General features: G+C 38.9%; 1 protein-coding gene across 2 annotated transcripts in view; it reads left to right on the forward strand.

Annotated features, from left to right (window-relative positions):
- The window catches only part of LOC122630731, a 169,369-nt gene that overhangs the window by 118,608 nt on the left and 35,694 nt on the right, over nt 1-15,067 (forward strand). For both annotated transcript variants that reach the window (XM_043815546.1, XM_043815547.1), the window contains exon 3: nt 10,868-10,990. In XM_043815546.1, the coding sequence (XP_043671481.1) occupies nt 10,868-10,990 (123 nt within the window). The remainder of the gene's footprint in view (nt 1-10,867; nt 10,991-15,067) is intronic.

Below are 15,067 nucleotides of genomic sequence, written 5' to 3' on the forward strand. Positions count from 1 at the left end.
TCCTTCATTGATTTTTTCCTGATCGCACGCAGTCGTCTCAACCTAAACAATTTTGATACGTCGCGTCGATGTAATGTCCGACCATACATTGACTCTTATTACTGGCGTGTTATTCGAAACTTTAGAGACAATGACAAAGCGATAGAAAGTTAAACAGAGTGGGAGAGAGACAGAGACAGAGAGAAAGAGGGTCGAGCTTTCGAAATACACGAATCGAAATGATCGGTAAACCGCAGGATAGGCGTGTTAGGCTGTTCCCATTGCGGCTTTTGCTTTCGGAAAGTTCCTGATCGGGTCGTTGAAACGAGAACACGCGTGATCGTTAAGACCGAATCTTGTTTGAGGGTGGATCGGTGTCGTTTGCGGCGGCGTACGTCAAAATTTATCAATCGGCAGGAACGTCACGTCCCCGTTAATTATGCACGTGCGTTACGACGGCGACAACGTGACGGCTGTCCAGCCGTGGAAAACCGGCGTTGTTTCGTGTTTTTCCTAGGGTGGCAAGGTGAATTGGATGGAGAGGGATCCGCGGGTAAAAGAGGGAAAACGGGAGAATAGGGTGACAGCGAGGTGAAAAGAGGAGGAGGAGGAGGGGGGTAGAAGGGTGGTACAGAGCGAAAGTCGAGGGAAACGTTAAATCGAGGGATTTGTTCGACCATCGTCGGACATTCACCAAATCCGGCGATTGTGTACCCAACCAGATACAAATCTCAACCCAACGTTGCGGAAGACTTGCAGTAACAATAACAACAACAACAACAACAACAACAACAGCGATAACAACAAATTTTCTATACAGCGTTTCTGACGCATCGTAGTTTTTGTCAATGTTAACGATTATTTTTATAGAGATTGATGCAGCAGGAGATAATTGTTTATTGTTCAGTCGATTTTATCGATCGATTGTTTCTCGATTATCTCTTTCTTTTTTGTCTTTGTTTTTCTTTTTCTCTCTTTTTATTCTTCTTCTTTTCCTTCATGTTTTCGGATTACACTCGGGTTAATTTTTTTACGCGAATTTTTTTCGACCTTGGATATAATTTGAAGGGTAGGAGGAAGAGAGAATTTTTTTTCTCGAAAAACTCTCGGGAGGACAGGTCGTTCGTGTCGTACTCCGACGCGATGAGAGAAATACTTTCCAGATGTTTCTGGCAACTCGTTGCCCGTCGAGCCACGAATAAAATATAACACTCGTTTGCGCATAATCCTTCGGAAGATCCTACGTAATTTCGCAAGTCCAAAAAGCCCCCTCTATCTCTCTCTCTCTCTATCTCTCTCTCTCTCTCTCTCTCTCTTTCTCTTTCTCTCTCTGCTTGCCTCGGTTGGATACAATTTGTCATACTTGCAGATCCCAAATTGGTCTCTTAAAACGGGAAAACGAATAGGAAGTATCGTCATAATCCGTGATGTCACCCTAATCCTGTCGTATTTTCTCGTTCTTTTTTTTTCTGGAGGGATGGTTTTGGAGGGGGGTATGAAGAGGAAGGAAAAAAAGAAATATAAATAAACAAACAAACAAACAAATAAATTAATTAATTAATTAAACAATTGATTGTATTACAATATATTTCGAATTTCCAAATTAAATTCCATTTATTAAATACATACCTATGCGACAACGATTGTTTGCGCTAGGTTCGTTAGAAATACGTTCGTAGTTAAATGTGTCAACGTTTAATTCGTAGCTATTGTTACCTTCCGCTAAATTCGAAGGTTTGGGAACATTACAAATTAATTAACGAGTTTGTCACATTAATTACGTAATGCTGGGATTTACGACCTACCGATGACAAAGCCCTTGAGAGTTTTCTCGGATTTCTTTTTCTCGTCTTTTTTCTCTGTCTCTCTCTCTCTCTCTCTCTCTCCCTCCTTCCTTCCTTCCTTCCTTCCTTCCTTCCTTCCTTCCTTTTCTTTCTTTCTCTGTTTCCTTTCTTTCTTTCTTTCTTTCTTTTTTTAGAGGAATAATCGACAAATTATATAGATTCTCTACATTGTTCTTACTACTATTTCACGCTACAATTAGTTCTTCTTCGTTGATCAAGTACCTTCGAAGTAATTGGTCGTCCTAGTTCTCTTTGATTTAAACTTCAATGAATCAAAATAAAAGTAATCGTTAAATTAGATTAAATAAAATCTAATCATCTAAGTTAGTTATCTAAGTATTAATTCATTTTCTTGGAGAATAAAGTTCAATCTTATATACTTACCTCTTTCGTTTCTTTCCTTCCGATTTCTTCGATGTCATTTCCTTTTTTATTTCTTTTTTATTTTTTTATTTTTTTATTTTTCCGTTTTATAAACTACCGGATACGAAGTCGAATTAAATGTACCGCGGGATATTAACGACATTGGTTTCCTTAGAACGTTTTTAATGTTCCTTTCGAAACGATCGAGAAGGGTTGGATTTGCATGTTCGTTCGAGCGTAAAGTAGCAGATAATAAAAGAAATTTCAAGATCTATTCTGGAGATACATTTTTTTTCTTTCTTTCTATTTTTTTTTTTTTTTTTATTAAGAAAGTAGCATCTTATTTGCATTTCAAGTTTTTTATTTTCTTCTTTTTTTTTTTTTACTTACGAAAAAGAGATCGGCAGAGAAAGGGAAAAAAGAATTTTATAGATATGTATATGTATATGCATATATATATATATATATATATATATATATCTACTCAACATAAGAGAAATCGAACGAACGTGACGACCCTGTATTTTTACATCCCCCATTCCGTTATATTCCTATTAAATCTTCGTCGCACGAAAAATCACGTAGCCCTTCGGAAAACGTCGGTTTGAATACCACCGACATCGTTAACATCGAGATTGGATATCTCGTTGTTCTCGTCCGGCTCTTTCTCTCTCCCACTTTTAATGGACGATCGTGGAAGAATACTAAAATGTAGGATCATCGAAGGGATGGTGAATCGAAGCAACTCCACTTTTCTGTGCAGTTTAGACAAAGAGACAGAGACATACACAGAAACAGATAGAGAAAGAAAGAGAGAGAGAGAGATAGACAGACAGACAGACAGACAGACAGACAGACAGAGACAGATTTTAATAAACCGGAAGCTTATTGTGTGACGATTCGAATGTTTGAACGTGACGGGAAAACAGGAGACGGTCCTAGAAAAGATGAATGTGAATGGGCTAGGTATGTCTGACGATGAAGAAGGAGAGAAAGACAGACAGACACAGAAAGAGAGAGAAAGAGAGAAAGAGAGAGAAAGAGGGAGAAGTAAAAGAGAAAGGGAAAGGGTGAAAGACAGAGAAAGGGAGAAAGCGTTTCAACACTATGAGACGCATTGTTGCAGTAGCACTGATTACGACTGACAAGCAGCTACGACCCTTTCCATTCCTCTTTTATGCTTGAAGCAAGCAAGTAAGCAAGCAAGCAAGCAAGCAAGCAAGGAAACAAGGAAGCAAGTAAAGCAAGTTCATGGTTCCTCATAACAGACGCTCCCTAAGGCTTGAAAGTCTTGTTACCGTTTCCATGACACGATACTTGGTCTTTTATAAGTCTTGCATAACGTTCATCTTGTATCATCGTTAAACCAAGTGATATTGACTTGAAAGACTTGAGAGTTAACGATCGACAGACGTCGTTAGATAGATTGGTAGAGATAGAAAGAGAGAGAGAGAATGCGATAATTATCTCTCAGTTGTTATCTTTCCACTTGTTCTTACCAAGAGTGTATAATCGTTGTGTATACACTTATAAAACAGGAAGCATTCGAGGAGAAAATATGGATTTCATCATTGGGGTCTTCTTGATTCTCTGGTCCAAGGCAAACGTTAAACGCTATCAGAACGAGAAAAGGAAAGAGAGAGAGAGAGAGAGAGAGAGAGAGAGAGAGAGAGAGAGATTGACAAGATAATTCAACGATGACGTCCTCGTTAACCAAAGTTAACCGAAAAGTTATACTTTGTTTTCAGTTTCAGTAGGGTTTAGTTTAGCGGGTAAGATACTAAATGGTCTATGTTGAGAAAGATTGACTCCCTCTTGTTTAACGAGAAACAAAGGGTGGTCGAGAATCAGTCTTCTTCTTCTTCTTCCACTTTCTCTCCTTCTTCTCCTTCTTCTTGAAGAATATTTCGAAGACGATACATAGAATGATTTTGGAGCCGCTCTTACATAGTCGTAAGTATAGTAACCTCGTCGTATTTTCTGAAAGCTTCCAAGAGAAGGGTGCTCAACCAAAGAGAGAAAGAGAGAGAGAGAGAGAGAGAGAGAGAGAGAGAGAAATGATGGTAGGCTAAAATGGAATGGAAGGGTGTAGAGGAAGAAGAGGTAGAGAAGGAAAAGACGAGGAAAAGGAGAGGGAGAGAGTTGCCCCGAAGGAGGAACTTCTAAAATCAATTAGCAGCCCCTTAGGCAATAGGGGGTTCCGCTTCCGCGAACGACCAACGCTGGAGAGGAACCTTTCCGTCATAGGATAAGGGGGTGATAAGAGGAGAAAGGAGAACGAGAGTGGAAGACGTTTATCCCAATAGAGAAACCGGGTGGAACAATCACGGCGTTTCTCTGACTACTGCCTACGGAAGGCTTTGCCGAGGGTTCTCTCTGAAGCACGTATAATTCATACATATATACATACATACATACATACATATACATGTATGTGTAATACGTAGAATGTGTAGTTTTCGAAAGATGTGTCAGTAGTGTTACCAAGCTTTACATCCATGTAGTTGCAACCCTTTTCCGCACTATACTATGCCTCGGCAAGAAGGTCTTCCCTACGTTGCGCCCTGCAGGGCATCTAAGATTATCGCGAGATGATTTAGACTATCTTACTAATAGTCATTTTTCCCTCACCCTCAAACTTACCCTCAAGCACGTTTCTCCTGTTATAAGCTCTTTGAATTCTTGACTTCGTGATGGTATCTAGAATATTTCATTTAACGAGAGTTCGATAGATTTCTCTGGAATCTTCCTTTCTTTCTTTCTCTTTTTTTTTTTTTTTCTTTTTCTTCTTCTTTTTTCATTGCAAAGTTTCGCAGAGAGATAATTTTATTACGGCGGGAGAAAGAGGAAGAGGAGGAGGAGGAGGAGGAAGAAAAGAGAGGGATGGATGAGTGAAGAATTATTTATTAAGTTTTACGATCTAATAAACGACGACGGGATAAACTTTTGTACACCGTAGAAAGTAAAGTGCCCGGTTTCGTTCATAGTTCGAAATTTGTTAAACCATAGTCCTTAATGGTTGGGGTACTTTTGATATAATTGAGCATCGAACGGAAACATCAATTTGAAATATGGCGGACTACCTTCCGTTCGGTCGGTCGAACTTTCGATGATGACGAGACTGACTGGAAGATGTTCGTCGAGTAGGTAGGCTCTTTACGAAATTCCAGATGGATGAAGGGCAAAGAGAAGAGGTTGAGGAGGACAGAAGGGGTGAGATGGGGTGGGAATGCTTGGAAGAAGGATGGACTTAGCTTTAAGGAGAACAGACGATTAGGAACAGCTTGGGTAGACCCTTCGTCCATCTTCTCTCTCTCTCTTTTTCTTACGAGTAGCAACGGAAACGTACTCTGGTGACTTCGAATCTCCTTCTCTTTGAACGACCCTTCGCAACCCACACAAAGGGCTTGAAACATGGCAAAAAGGCCCGCGTGTTCCTTCCCAAGCAACGATTCTCTTGGAGGATCCAAGAAAAGGAAAAGGACCAAAGGATAGCGCAATGGAAGGGCCATAAGACGACGGACCAGTTTAAATGAAGACGAAATGGTCTGTCCTGTTCCTCGTATCTTGAAATCACAGTGTCCCTTTCGATTCTTTGTTACTTCTTGTAAAAAGGAACTACCTATCGACTTATCTATGAGTTTTCTTTCTTTCTTTTTTTCTTTTTTCTTTTCCGATACATTATCGGCGAAAGTTTATTCTTTCGTTAAAACGAAATAGAAATCGATCATCAGATTTCACTTTTTTTTTTGTAATGGACGGACTCGCAGTTGTTTGGGGGATTTTAGTCGAGACAATAACGTTGGTCGTTATTCTTTCGAACAAATCTTGAAGAACACATCGATTTATTTCTTTATTTTTCTTTTTTTCTTGAAGATTTTTATATTTAGTTAATCAATTCGATACAAAATGTCGGCTGTGAAATTTTTCAATTGGATAATATTTTTTAACATTTTCAATCGATACTTGTTGAAGTAATTATACATGATTGATTTAATGTTACATCGACTAATAGTAATACCAATTTAATTAGAACATTTAATTAAAATATTTCTAAATGCAATAATTCGATCAATACTTTACGAATAGATATCTGGTCCGTATTTCTAACGAACCTATATGCGAACACGCGATACTTGATTATTTATACTCAACCAATTATATTATTATTTACTGATATCTTATTATAAATATTGATTAAGATATTCTACATACGTGCTGATAACTTGTCCGATCAAATATTTACCATCGATTAATAACAAAATATATTCAATACAATATTGAAATAAGAGAAATACATAATAATTGAGTCATTCCGTTCTGAAAACTTTCGTTTTGAAAACTCCGTTTCTAAAAACCATCTTCTTAATTAGATCTAACGGTGCAGTCGATCTAACGTAACGAATGAGAACAAACGAGGTGAACGATTTAACAAAAATCGATTGTTGGCTGGTGGTAGTATGTGGATCCTTTGTCAAAGATCGAACGAAAGGTACGTTCGAGGGTAGGACCTTTTCGAGGGTAGGGTGATTTTGGAAAACGATGTTGAATAGCCTTTGGTTCTTGGATAAGTTCTCTCTCGTGTTCTGCCAAGAATCCTTTCGTGAAAATTTAACGTTGGTATTTGTTCTTCGTAGTACGTGCAACTAGTCTAAGTAGAAAAAGATAGGGAGAATGTCGAGTCCCTAAGGATTTCTAGTCCCTAAGGATTCTTTGTCGACTTGGTTTTGAACTCGTTCGTTCTTTTTTTTTTCTTTTTTGTTTTCTTCTATACATCTATAGGTATCATTGATCATGGTTAGTCCTTCTCTTTGATTTCTCGCTACGTTCATCGTTGGTATTTTTATTTTCGTTAGACTTTTAACAAAGATCTATGGATCTTGATAAATCTTGGCTGACCATGGTGAACGGTTAATGGAAAAGTTAGACCTTTTTTTTTTTATTAGTGGAAGATATAAGACTCTTGAGATTTCTTTGAAAACGTGTGTGCGTGTGTGTGTGTGTCTATGTAAGTATCCATCGGGGTTAGCATTGGACGATTACTCGTTCATCTTTTCTTTCGTCGTTGTACCGTGTCAAGTTACCTAATGGACATCTATAATGAAAGAATCGATTCGTATTTCTATCTATGTGATGGGATGAATCATCCAAATTATAATAAATCTTTCGTTCCCTTTTTTTCCTCCCTTCCACCATCTCTCTCTCAATTCGAAGATTACTCGTATATATATGTCATCGATATTCGTACTGATTAGACGAATTTTATATGATTATTATCATTATTCGAATAATATATATATATATATATATATATATATATATATATATATACATATACATATATTATGAAATTACCCGTTAACGTTACGGGTCGAATAATTTATTCCTCGCCGATACGATTATGGAAATGTTTTGTGGTACCATGAATCGAAGTGATCTACGGAGGATTTAACAACACGATATTGTACATAGAGTTAAAGTCCTTGTTAATTCAAATGTAGATTCTCTTTCTCCCTTTCCCTATCTATCGTAACGTTAGGTTTACAGTTTACTGACAACCATTTAGATATTCTACTCGGTCGTTGGGACCCTTTACCTATTCAAGACCAAGTTAGGGTTAATTATGTCATCGTGATCGATCTGTTTGCACGGTCGAACGACTGTATCTTCGTTGAATAGTTTCGTCTGTTTCTAGTCGTCAAAGCAATTTGAAACTTTGTTTAAAGGATTACATTAGTAAATCTATTCTGAGCATTGATACATATATATATATATATATATATATATATATATATATATATATATATATATATATATATATATATAATATCAAAATCCTTGAAATAATATCATTTAAAAAACATTTTCTTATTATTCTTTGTTATTAATATTCTTTTTAACTTGATCGAGCAAGATCGTAATATATATATATATATATATATATATATATATATATATATATATCGCGACAGGAAGAAAAGAAACAAAAACAAAAAAAAGTAAAAAACAAAAAAAAAAGAAAAGAAAAGAATATTTCATTCGGTGTATTGATAAAGATGACCAGCTCGAAAGTCATAGTTAAATCGTAAAGAGCAGAATCGGTCGGCCCTACCCCATGGGCAAATTTCCGATTTATTCAAGCCCGGTGCCCGAATACTTGGGAGCCCATAAAGAGAATGAATGGGATTGTGGCGGTTGCAGCAATGCTCAGAGCTGCTTTAGGGGTTCATGAAATACGCGCTTTGCCACCCTCGCTCTGAGCTTTTCCTACTGCTTCTTCCTTCCTTTTCTCTCTCTCTCTCTCTCTCTCTCTCTCTCGCTCTCTTTCTCTCTTTCCCCGTGTCCCCTTCTCTTTCTCTATCTCTATCTTTCTGTCTCTAACTCTCTAACTCTCATTCATCGGCTGTCTCTCTCTTTCAATCTCACTCGTCGACCACGTCTCTTCCCCCACCCCCGTTAGAACCTCTTCCACCAATCGAAACTCCTCTCTCCGCGGGGTGGCCACTGGTATTACCATGAATTTACATAGCCTCGCACGAAACTCAGAACATATTGCGCCGGCTTTGATTTATGCGAAACATTTGCTAAATATTCTCGCTTAATCTCGGCTCACCCGCGAGAGATGCCGGACGTAACGGGAATGCGGACGGGAGTTGCCGTGCAACCTTCGAGGGTTGTACCCAGAATCCAACCAACATTAGCTTCATCGTTGACTTTTCCTTTTTTTTTTTTTTTCTTTGCTTTTTCTTTTTTTTTCTATTTTTCTTTTTTTCGTTTGCCATGAGGAAGCAAGGGGTTAGGGAGCAAACGTGTTTGAGAAAAAGGAAAGAAAAAGAGAGAGGAACGTAATATTCGTTATTACACCGAGATAGAGGTACTTTTGTGGTTGAGCTTGGGAGATGATAAGAATGTTGAGAGACGAATTTTCTCTCTTTTTTTTTTTTTTTGTTGTTGTTTCTGTTTTTTCAGCATCCTTATCGACCTTAATTTTGTTAACGAAGTTAATATTTAATGAATTACCTAGCTATCGAGACGATCTACACTGACTGAGTCAAATGTAAGATATACTTGAACGAGACGGTCTAGTTCGTATTTGGCTTCCTCCATCCAGTGATAAACAATGGAATCTTTCAGTCTCAATAGGTGATTGCCCGAAGCCATGCGAGTTCAGGAAATGTATTACCACTTGTTAGTATCAATTTCGTGATCAACGAGAACAGGGAAGTATATTTTTTAAGCTTTATCTTGTTAACGTCGACGTCTAGACATTTCCGTGGATATTAACGAAAGAAAGACATTTTAGTAATCATAATCCTCCGTTAATGGAAACATGTTAAAAAGAGGGAAAGAGAAAGAAAGAAAAGAAAAAGAGAGAGAGAAAGAGAGAGAATAATCGAGTATCCTCGTAACGATGTTCGATTATCGGTAATGTTCGATTACCACCCTTTTCTTTAATCCCTTTGAAAGCCAGGCAGGTCCCTACCGATATATAGAATTTTTTCTTCCATTTACCACTTCACATATTCATATAGCGCTCTTTGCTCAACAATAAACGCGGGCCATTTGCATGCGAGGTCTCCGGGAATAAAACGGCAGCATTCCCTGGATATATCCGCGTGGAGTCGAAGATGGGTTGGTGTTACAGGGAAGTCCCGGTCCCTTTTCCCGAGTAGTAGAGGAACGAGCGAAGCTGGCTGATGCTGCTAGCCCGCCTCCCAAGCTCCAGCAGCGCGATAAGCCACCCTCAGGGGATTCGCGATTGTCTCGATTTATATGCACGCACGGACCTAGGTGGTAGGCCGTGCTGTGACTATCTCTCTCTCTCTCTCTCTCTCTCTCTCTCTCTCTCTCTCTCTCTCTCTCTCTCTCTCTTTTTCTCTCAACCTTTCCCTCTCTAAACCCTTCTCTCTCTTTCTCTCTTTCTCTCTCGTTTAGGAGCTTTGTCGTTAGGTAAAGAGAAAGAAGGGTGCCAAACTCCTGGCCTTCCTAGTGTCCTGGTAATAGTCCTGCTATTGCCATTGCTGACTATTCTCGCGAGGGCACCCATCGATATAGATCGATTTTCCAACAGACAGTAAATATCGCTGATGAGCTGGACCAGTCGTTGCTACTCTTCTCTTATATATTGTTGCTAGGTGGGGGAGGAGATGGGGATGACTTTGCTTACTCTGCGATTTGTCGAGCGGCAGAAATCCACGCTTTACTCGACATCGAATACCTTTCGTTTTTCGGCTTAGATCGCCCTCCCTTTTCTTTTTTGCTTTTTTTTTTATTCTGATATATATATATATAGAACTACGTACTCTTCGTTTCATACATCATTCTCCCTATTCGTTTATGCGATGCGTGCTCCAGACAAGACACAGGTAATTAGAGATACCCCATGGAGTGAACATGATGTTTTTTGGTTGTTATTTTTATAGGGTCGAGCTTGAATCTTTGATAGGAAATCTGTCGCCATTGTCAGACGTCTTACTGATCTGTGTCTTTGATACAATCGATCCCTTTTTAGAATCGATCATCCCTGTTTGTATTTCTATCTGCTTCTTTGAAGTCATAGAAATTCAATGAACGTATTCTCTATTTGTCACTCTCTCAATCTCTCTCTCCATTTCTCTCATAGTTACGTTTCGCAAATTATCACGGCAGATATTTAATACCGTTTCCCATTCTATTTCCAGGTCTCTTTGTGCGACGAGTATAGTTTACCGGTCGATTTCGTAAACAAGAAACGTCCCGCCAGTGCTGCGGCTGCAACTTCCTCGTCGATTCAGTGGACTTTGCCAAGTCCTACAGTCGAGAACGTGAGTATCTTACTTACTTACTTACTTACTTACTTACGTACTTATCTTCTTAGATTGGTTTAGTTTATTTGTTTTGTCACACTTATAGTGATTACCAATCGTAACATAAAATTCAAGGATAACGAAAAAGTTAATATATCTGTTTAAGTTTTATTCCTTAAAGTTTCATTTGTCTTTGGATATATAATAAACTCATTCGAGTATCTAAGTATCTATTGTAATCGTTCTAACTTGATTTGAGATTTAACGATGAAAAAAAAAAGAAAAAAGAAAAGTGTTATCAAAAGTATATTAATAACAAACGACAAAGTAGATTTACGTACGCGTATGTATACCTGTGTGTATGTGATCTTAAGAAAGAATGAGTAAATTGTATCAAAAAATAAAACAAGAAGAAAACAACTAAGATTATTATCGAGAATTTTTCTAGTACGTTTAGAATCGTTGCCGTCGGAGTTAAACGGATAGTATTGATATTTTCGCTCGGCGAACTGTCGGAAAATCGGCTGGCTGAAGGGAGAAATATAATTACGACGGTGACAAAATACCCGTCGGGCATGAAGGTAGAAGGTTACGAGAGGGATTACGTGAGGGTGGTACGTGGGTGGTAGTGACTGAGAGAGAGAGAGAGAGAGAGAGAGAGAGAGAGAGAGAGAGAGGTGATCGTCGAGGATGGTTGAGAGGAACAAGGCCGTTCCTAGTGCTTGCTGCGTGGGTGGAAAGGAACGAACGAACGAACGAAAAGAGAGACAGAGAGAGCTAGAAAGAGAAAGAGAAAGAGAGAGAGAGAGAGAGAGGAAGATAGATAGATAGAGACAGAGAAAGAGAGAGAAAATGTGGAAGGGGGATGAGAGGTGTGGGAGATAGGGTGGGGCTGGAGAACGGTGACTTCCGGCGTTGCTTATAATTGCTCCGGCACTCAGTTTCTGGCGACTGTGGGGTTGCCTCGAGCGCTGCGCCTAAATGCTTCTGCCCCTGAAACACGTCTCCAACGACCCCTCTCCTCACCCCTATTCTTTGCCACCCCACCTAACCTCTCTCCTCCTTCTCACCCCTCTTTCTCTTCGAGCGTACCATCGCTATCGTCACCTCTACTATCGTCAACGTTATTTCTGTTATGTCGTCACGCATGGCTTTTCCCAAAAGTATTATATAGTCGAGAAGTCCTTTCTCGTTTGGTGATATTCGCGAGAGAGGAGAAGGAAAAGTTCTCGTTCGAACAAGTTTTCGAGATTATTCGACGACGACGACAATGACGACAATTCGATAATGGCTCGTATATATATGAATAGTACTTTTAACGTCTACTAACTCTTTCTCTGTTTATATTTGTCTGTACGTCTGTGTATGTGTATGCACCCACGCCTCTCACCTCCCCAGTTATACGCGACTAAAACTTTTGAAATACGTTACGAGTCCACTTTTAACATTCTACTAGATATTTCGACGACTTGTTAACTACGTATAACTACCGTACATTGATTACGAGCTTGGCCCTGTACGTGTTGGAGAACGAGTTTTCGTTGCGACTCTCGGAGTTGGGCTGGGACGCGACGACGAAGGGAGGGGTAGGAATGGAGGGGGAGAGGTTATAGGAATTATTCTAAATAAGAGAGAACTCGTCGTCGTTTTATTGATTTAGAAAAAGGCGACAACGTTGGTTGATACTGTACACTTTTTTTTTTTTTTTTTTTTAGAAATAAAATGATTGTCGAATGGAACGATCGAGGATGGGAGGGTAGTAGAGGGAGAGAGAGAGAGAGAGAGAGAGTAAAAAAAAGAATGAAAAAGAAAGAATTAAGAGAATCAAACGTAGGGTGGCTAGATGACTCTTGTCTGGGAAATTCGTCAAGAAAAAAAAGAAAAGAAAAAAGAAAGATAGAAAGAAAGAAAGAAACGGGAGGCAGAGGGTTGAGGGAGCATGGAAAAGAAAAATGTTGCGTATGGGTGAGTCGAAGGACACCTGGTAAGCGACGAACAAAAGTTTTCTTCTCCTCGTTGTCACCGAACAACTCTCTCTCTCCCCTGTTGAAAGTGCTTTTCGTATCGTGAGATCGAGTGAGTGAGTGAGTTAGAGAGAGAGAGAGAGAGAGCCGATGGTGGCACTTGACTCAAGAGGGGTGAATCGTTATGACTCTCGCTCGTAAGCCCTACTTAATACTTTAGCGCTTTATTTTATGCGTAAGGTCGAGCACGGCCGTCGCTTCGCATTTATCACTTTAAACAAAAGGGCCTACCATCTCGGCCCTTATTCTTCGAAGGTACGAACTTAGAAAGTCTCGTTGCGGAACAATTCTCTTCTTCTTACATTCTCTTATTTCTTTTCATTTTGATCTTTCTCAGTTAAGGTAGGGGAGAGTGGGGGTGGGTGGAGGCAGGGTGGTAAGAATTGGGCTAGGACCAGGAGTTGCCACGAAACAATTGTCGGAGGGGTCGGATCCGTTTTATTGAATTCAAAATTTATGAACCTCTTTTTCTTATTTTTTTTTCCTTTTTTTTTTTTTTTAATCTTATAAGCCGGTGTGTCACAATTAATAATTAATAATACAAAACGATTAAATTATTTTGAGATTAATAATATGGTATGTTATTTATCTTTTTTCTTCTTTTTATTTTTCTTTATTTTATTTCTTCTTTTTTTCAATCTTACAAAGACAGATATACGCAATAATTAAGGATTGTCGGAAAAACGAAACGATTAAATTATTTCGAGATTAATAATACGAAATATTATTTTTTCTTTTTCTTTCTTTTTTTCTTCCATTATTTTTACAAATTCTATCGGATTTACAGAACAAAAGGAATATTAGAATCGCGTGTAGGGATTGGCCATTTGACGTAATACAAGAGGATAAAGAGGACTTCGTCGGTATGCAATAACAAGGCGAGGTAAAATGCATGCGCTCGTCGATCGTAAATAGCTCGAAGTTGTATGATTATGTTGGCTAATGATCGTTCCCGATTATAATACAGTGGTCGAATAATCGGCTTAAAGTCCTCTATAAATCGATAGGATTACCAGTGGAGCGTGCGACAAGAGAGACAGAGAGAAAGAGAGAGAGAGAGAGAGAGAGAGAGAGAGAGAGAGAGAGGGAAACAACCACCTTTTACGGAATTTCACTCCGTCGATGGTCGAGGGTAACTCCATTCAATACCGTTCACCATTCCGTGGAAAGTAACGAGAGGTTTGTGCAATATGGCAGAAAAAAAATATCATCGAGGATCGGGGTTGTTATGTTTGTCTCTCATTAACGGCTAATTACGTTAATAAATTCATTATTCGTAATTAGGATAATAATTGAAGATATAAATTTATTTACGTAATCGATCACAAAATTTATATTAAATAGAAATTCAATATATCTCTTAATAAAATAAAGAGAAAAAGAGAGAGAGAGAGAGAGAGAGAGAGAGAGACATACGTACATACAGAACGATAAGAGAAATCCATTTGAATTTCATTGAAGGTCCTTGATTGCCAGGAACGAAGCCACAAATTCGAAAGATCGATTCGAATTTCATCGAGAATACGAGACGTCATATAGCTCAGATGAGGAATACACCTCGTTGATAATGTTTACACAAGTAGGGTGGGATAAATCATCGTATTCGGTTCGTCAACGTTAAATTTTCAACAGTCGATCGGGACTCTCACGTACGTACTTCCCCTATCGTCGAAAGCTACCTTCGTAATTTCCGTATAAACATCCACGAATTTATGTTACCAGGGATCTTTCTCTCTCTCTCTCTCTCTTTCTCACTCACTCTCACTCTCTCTCTCTCTCTCTCTCTTTCTCTCTCTCTCTCTCTCTCGTTATTTCTTTCTCACTCGTATACTTCGTTCGTACACTTTCTTTAACGGGGATATAGACGAGGGGTGGGTGATGGTAAGAGGAGAAGGATGGTGGTGAATCGAGGCAGACCTTTTCGCCTTCGGAACAACCCCCCGAGGGCAGCGACGTTCAACTTTGGCAGGAGAATTCCAATTTCGGGTTCTTTCAATTTAAGGCTACTTGTCTTCTTCGCCGTCTTCTCATCCATCTCTCAAACCTTCCACCTTGTTTCCGTCTCTCTTTT

Source organism: Vespula pensylvanica, chromosome 7 (genome assembly GCF_014466175.1).
Source record: "Vespula pensylvanica isolate Volc-1 chromosome 7, ASM1446617v1, whole genome shotgun sequence".
NCBI lineage: Eukaryota > Metazoa > Arthropoda > Insecta > Hymenoptera > Vespidae > Vespula > Vespula pensylvanica.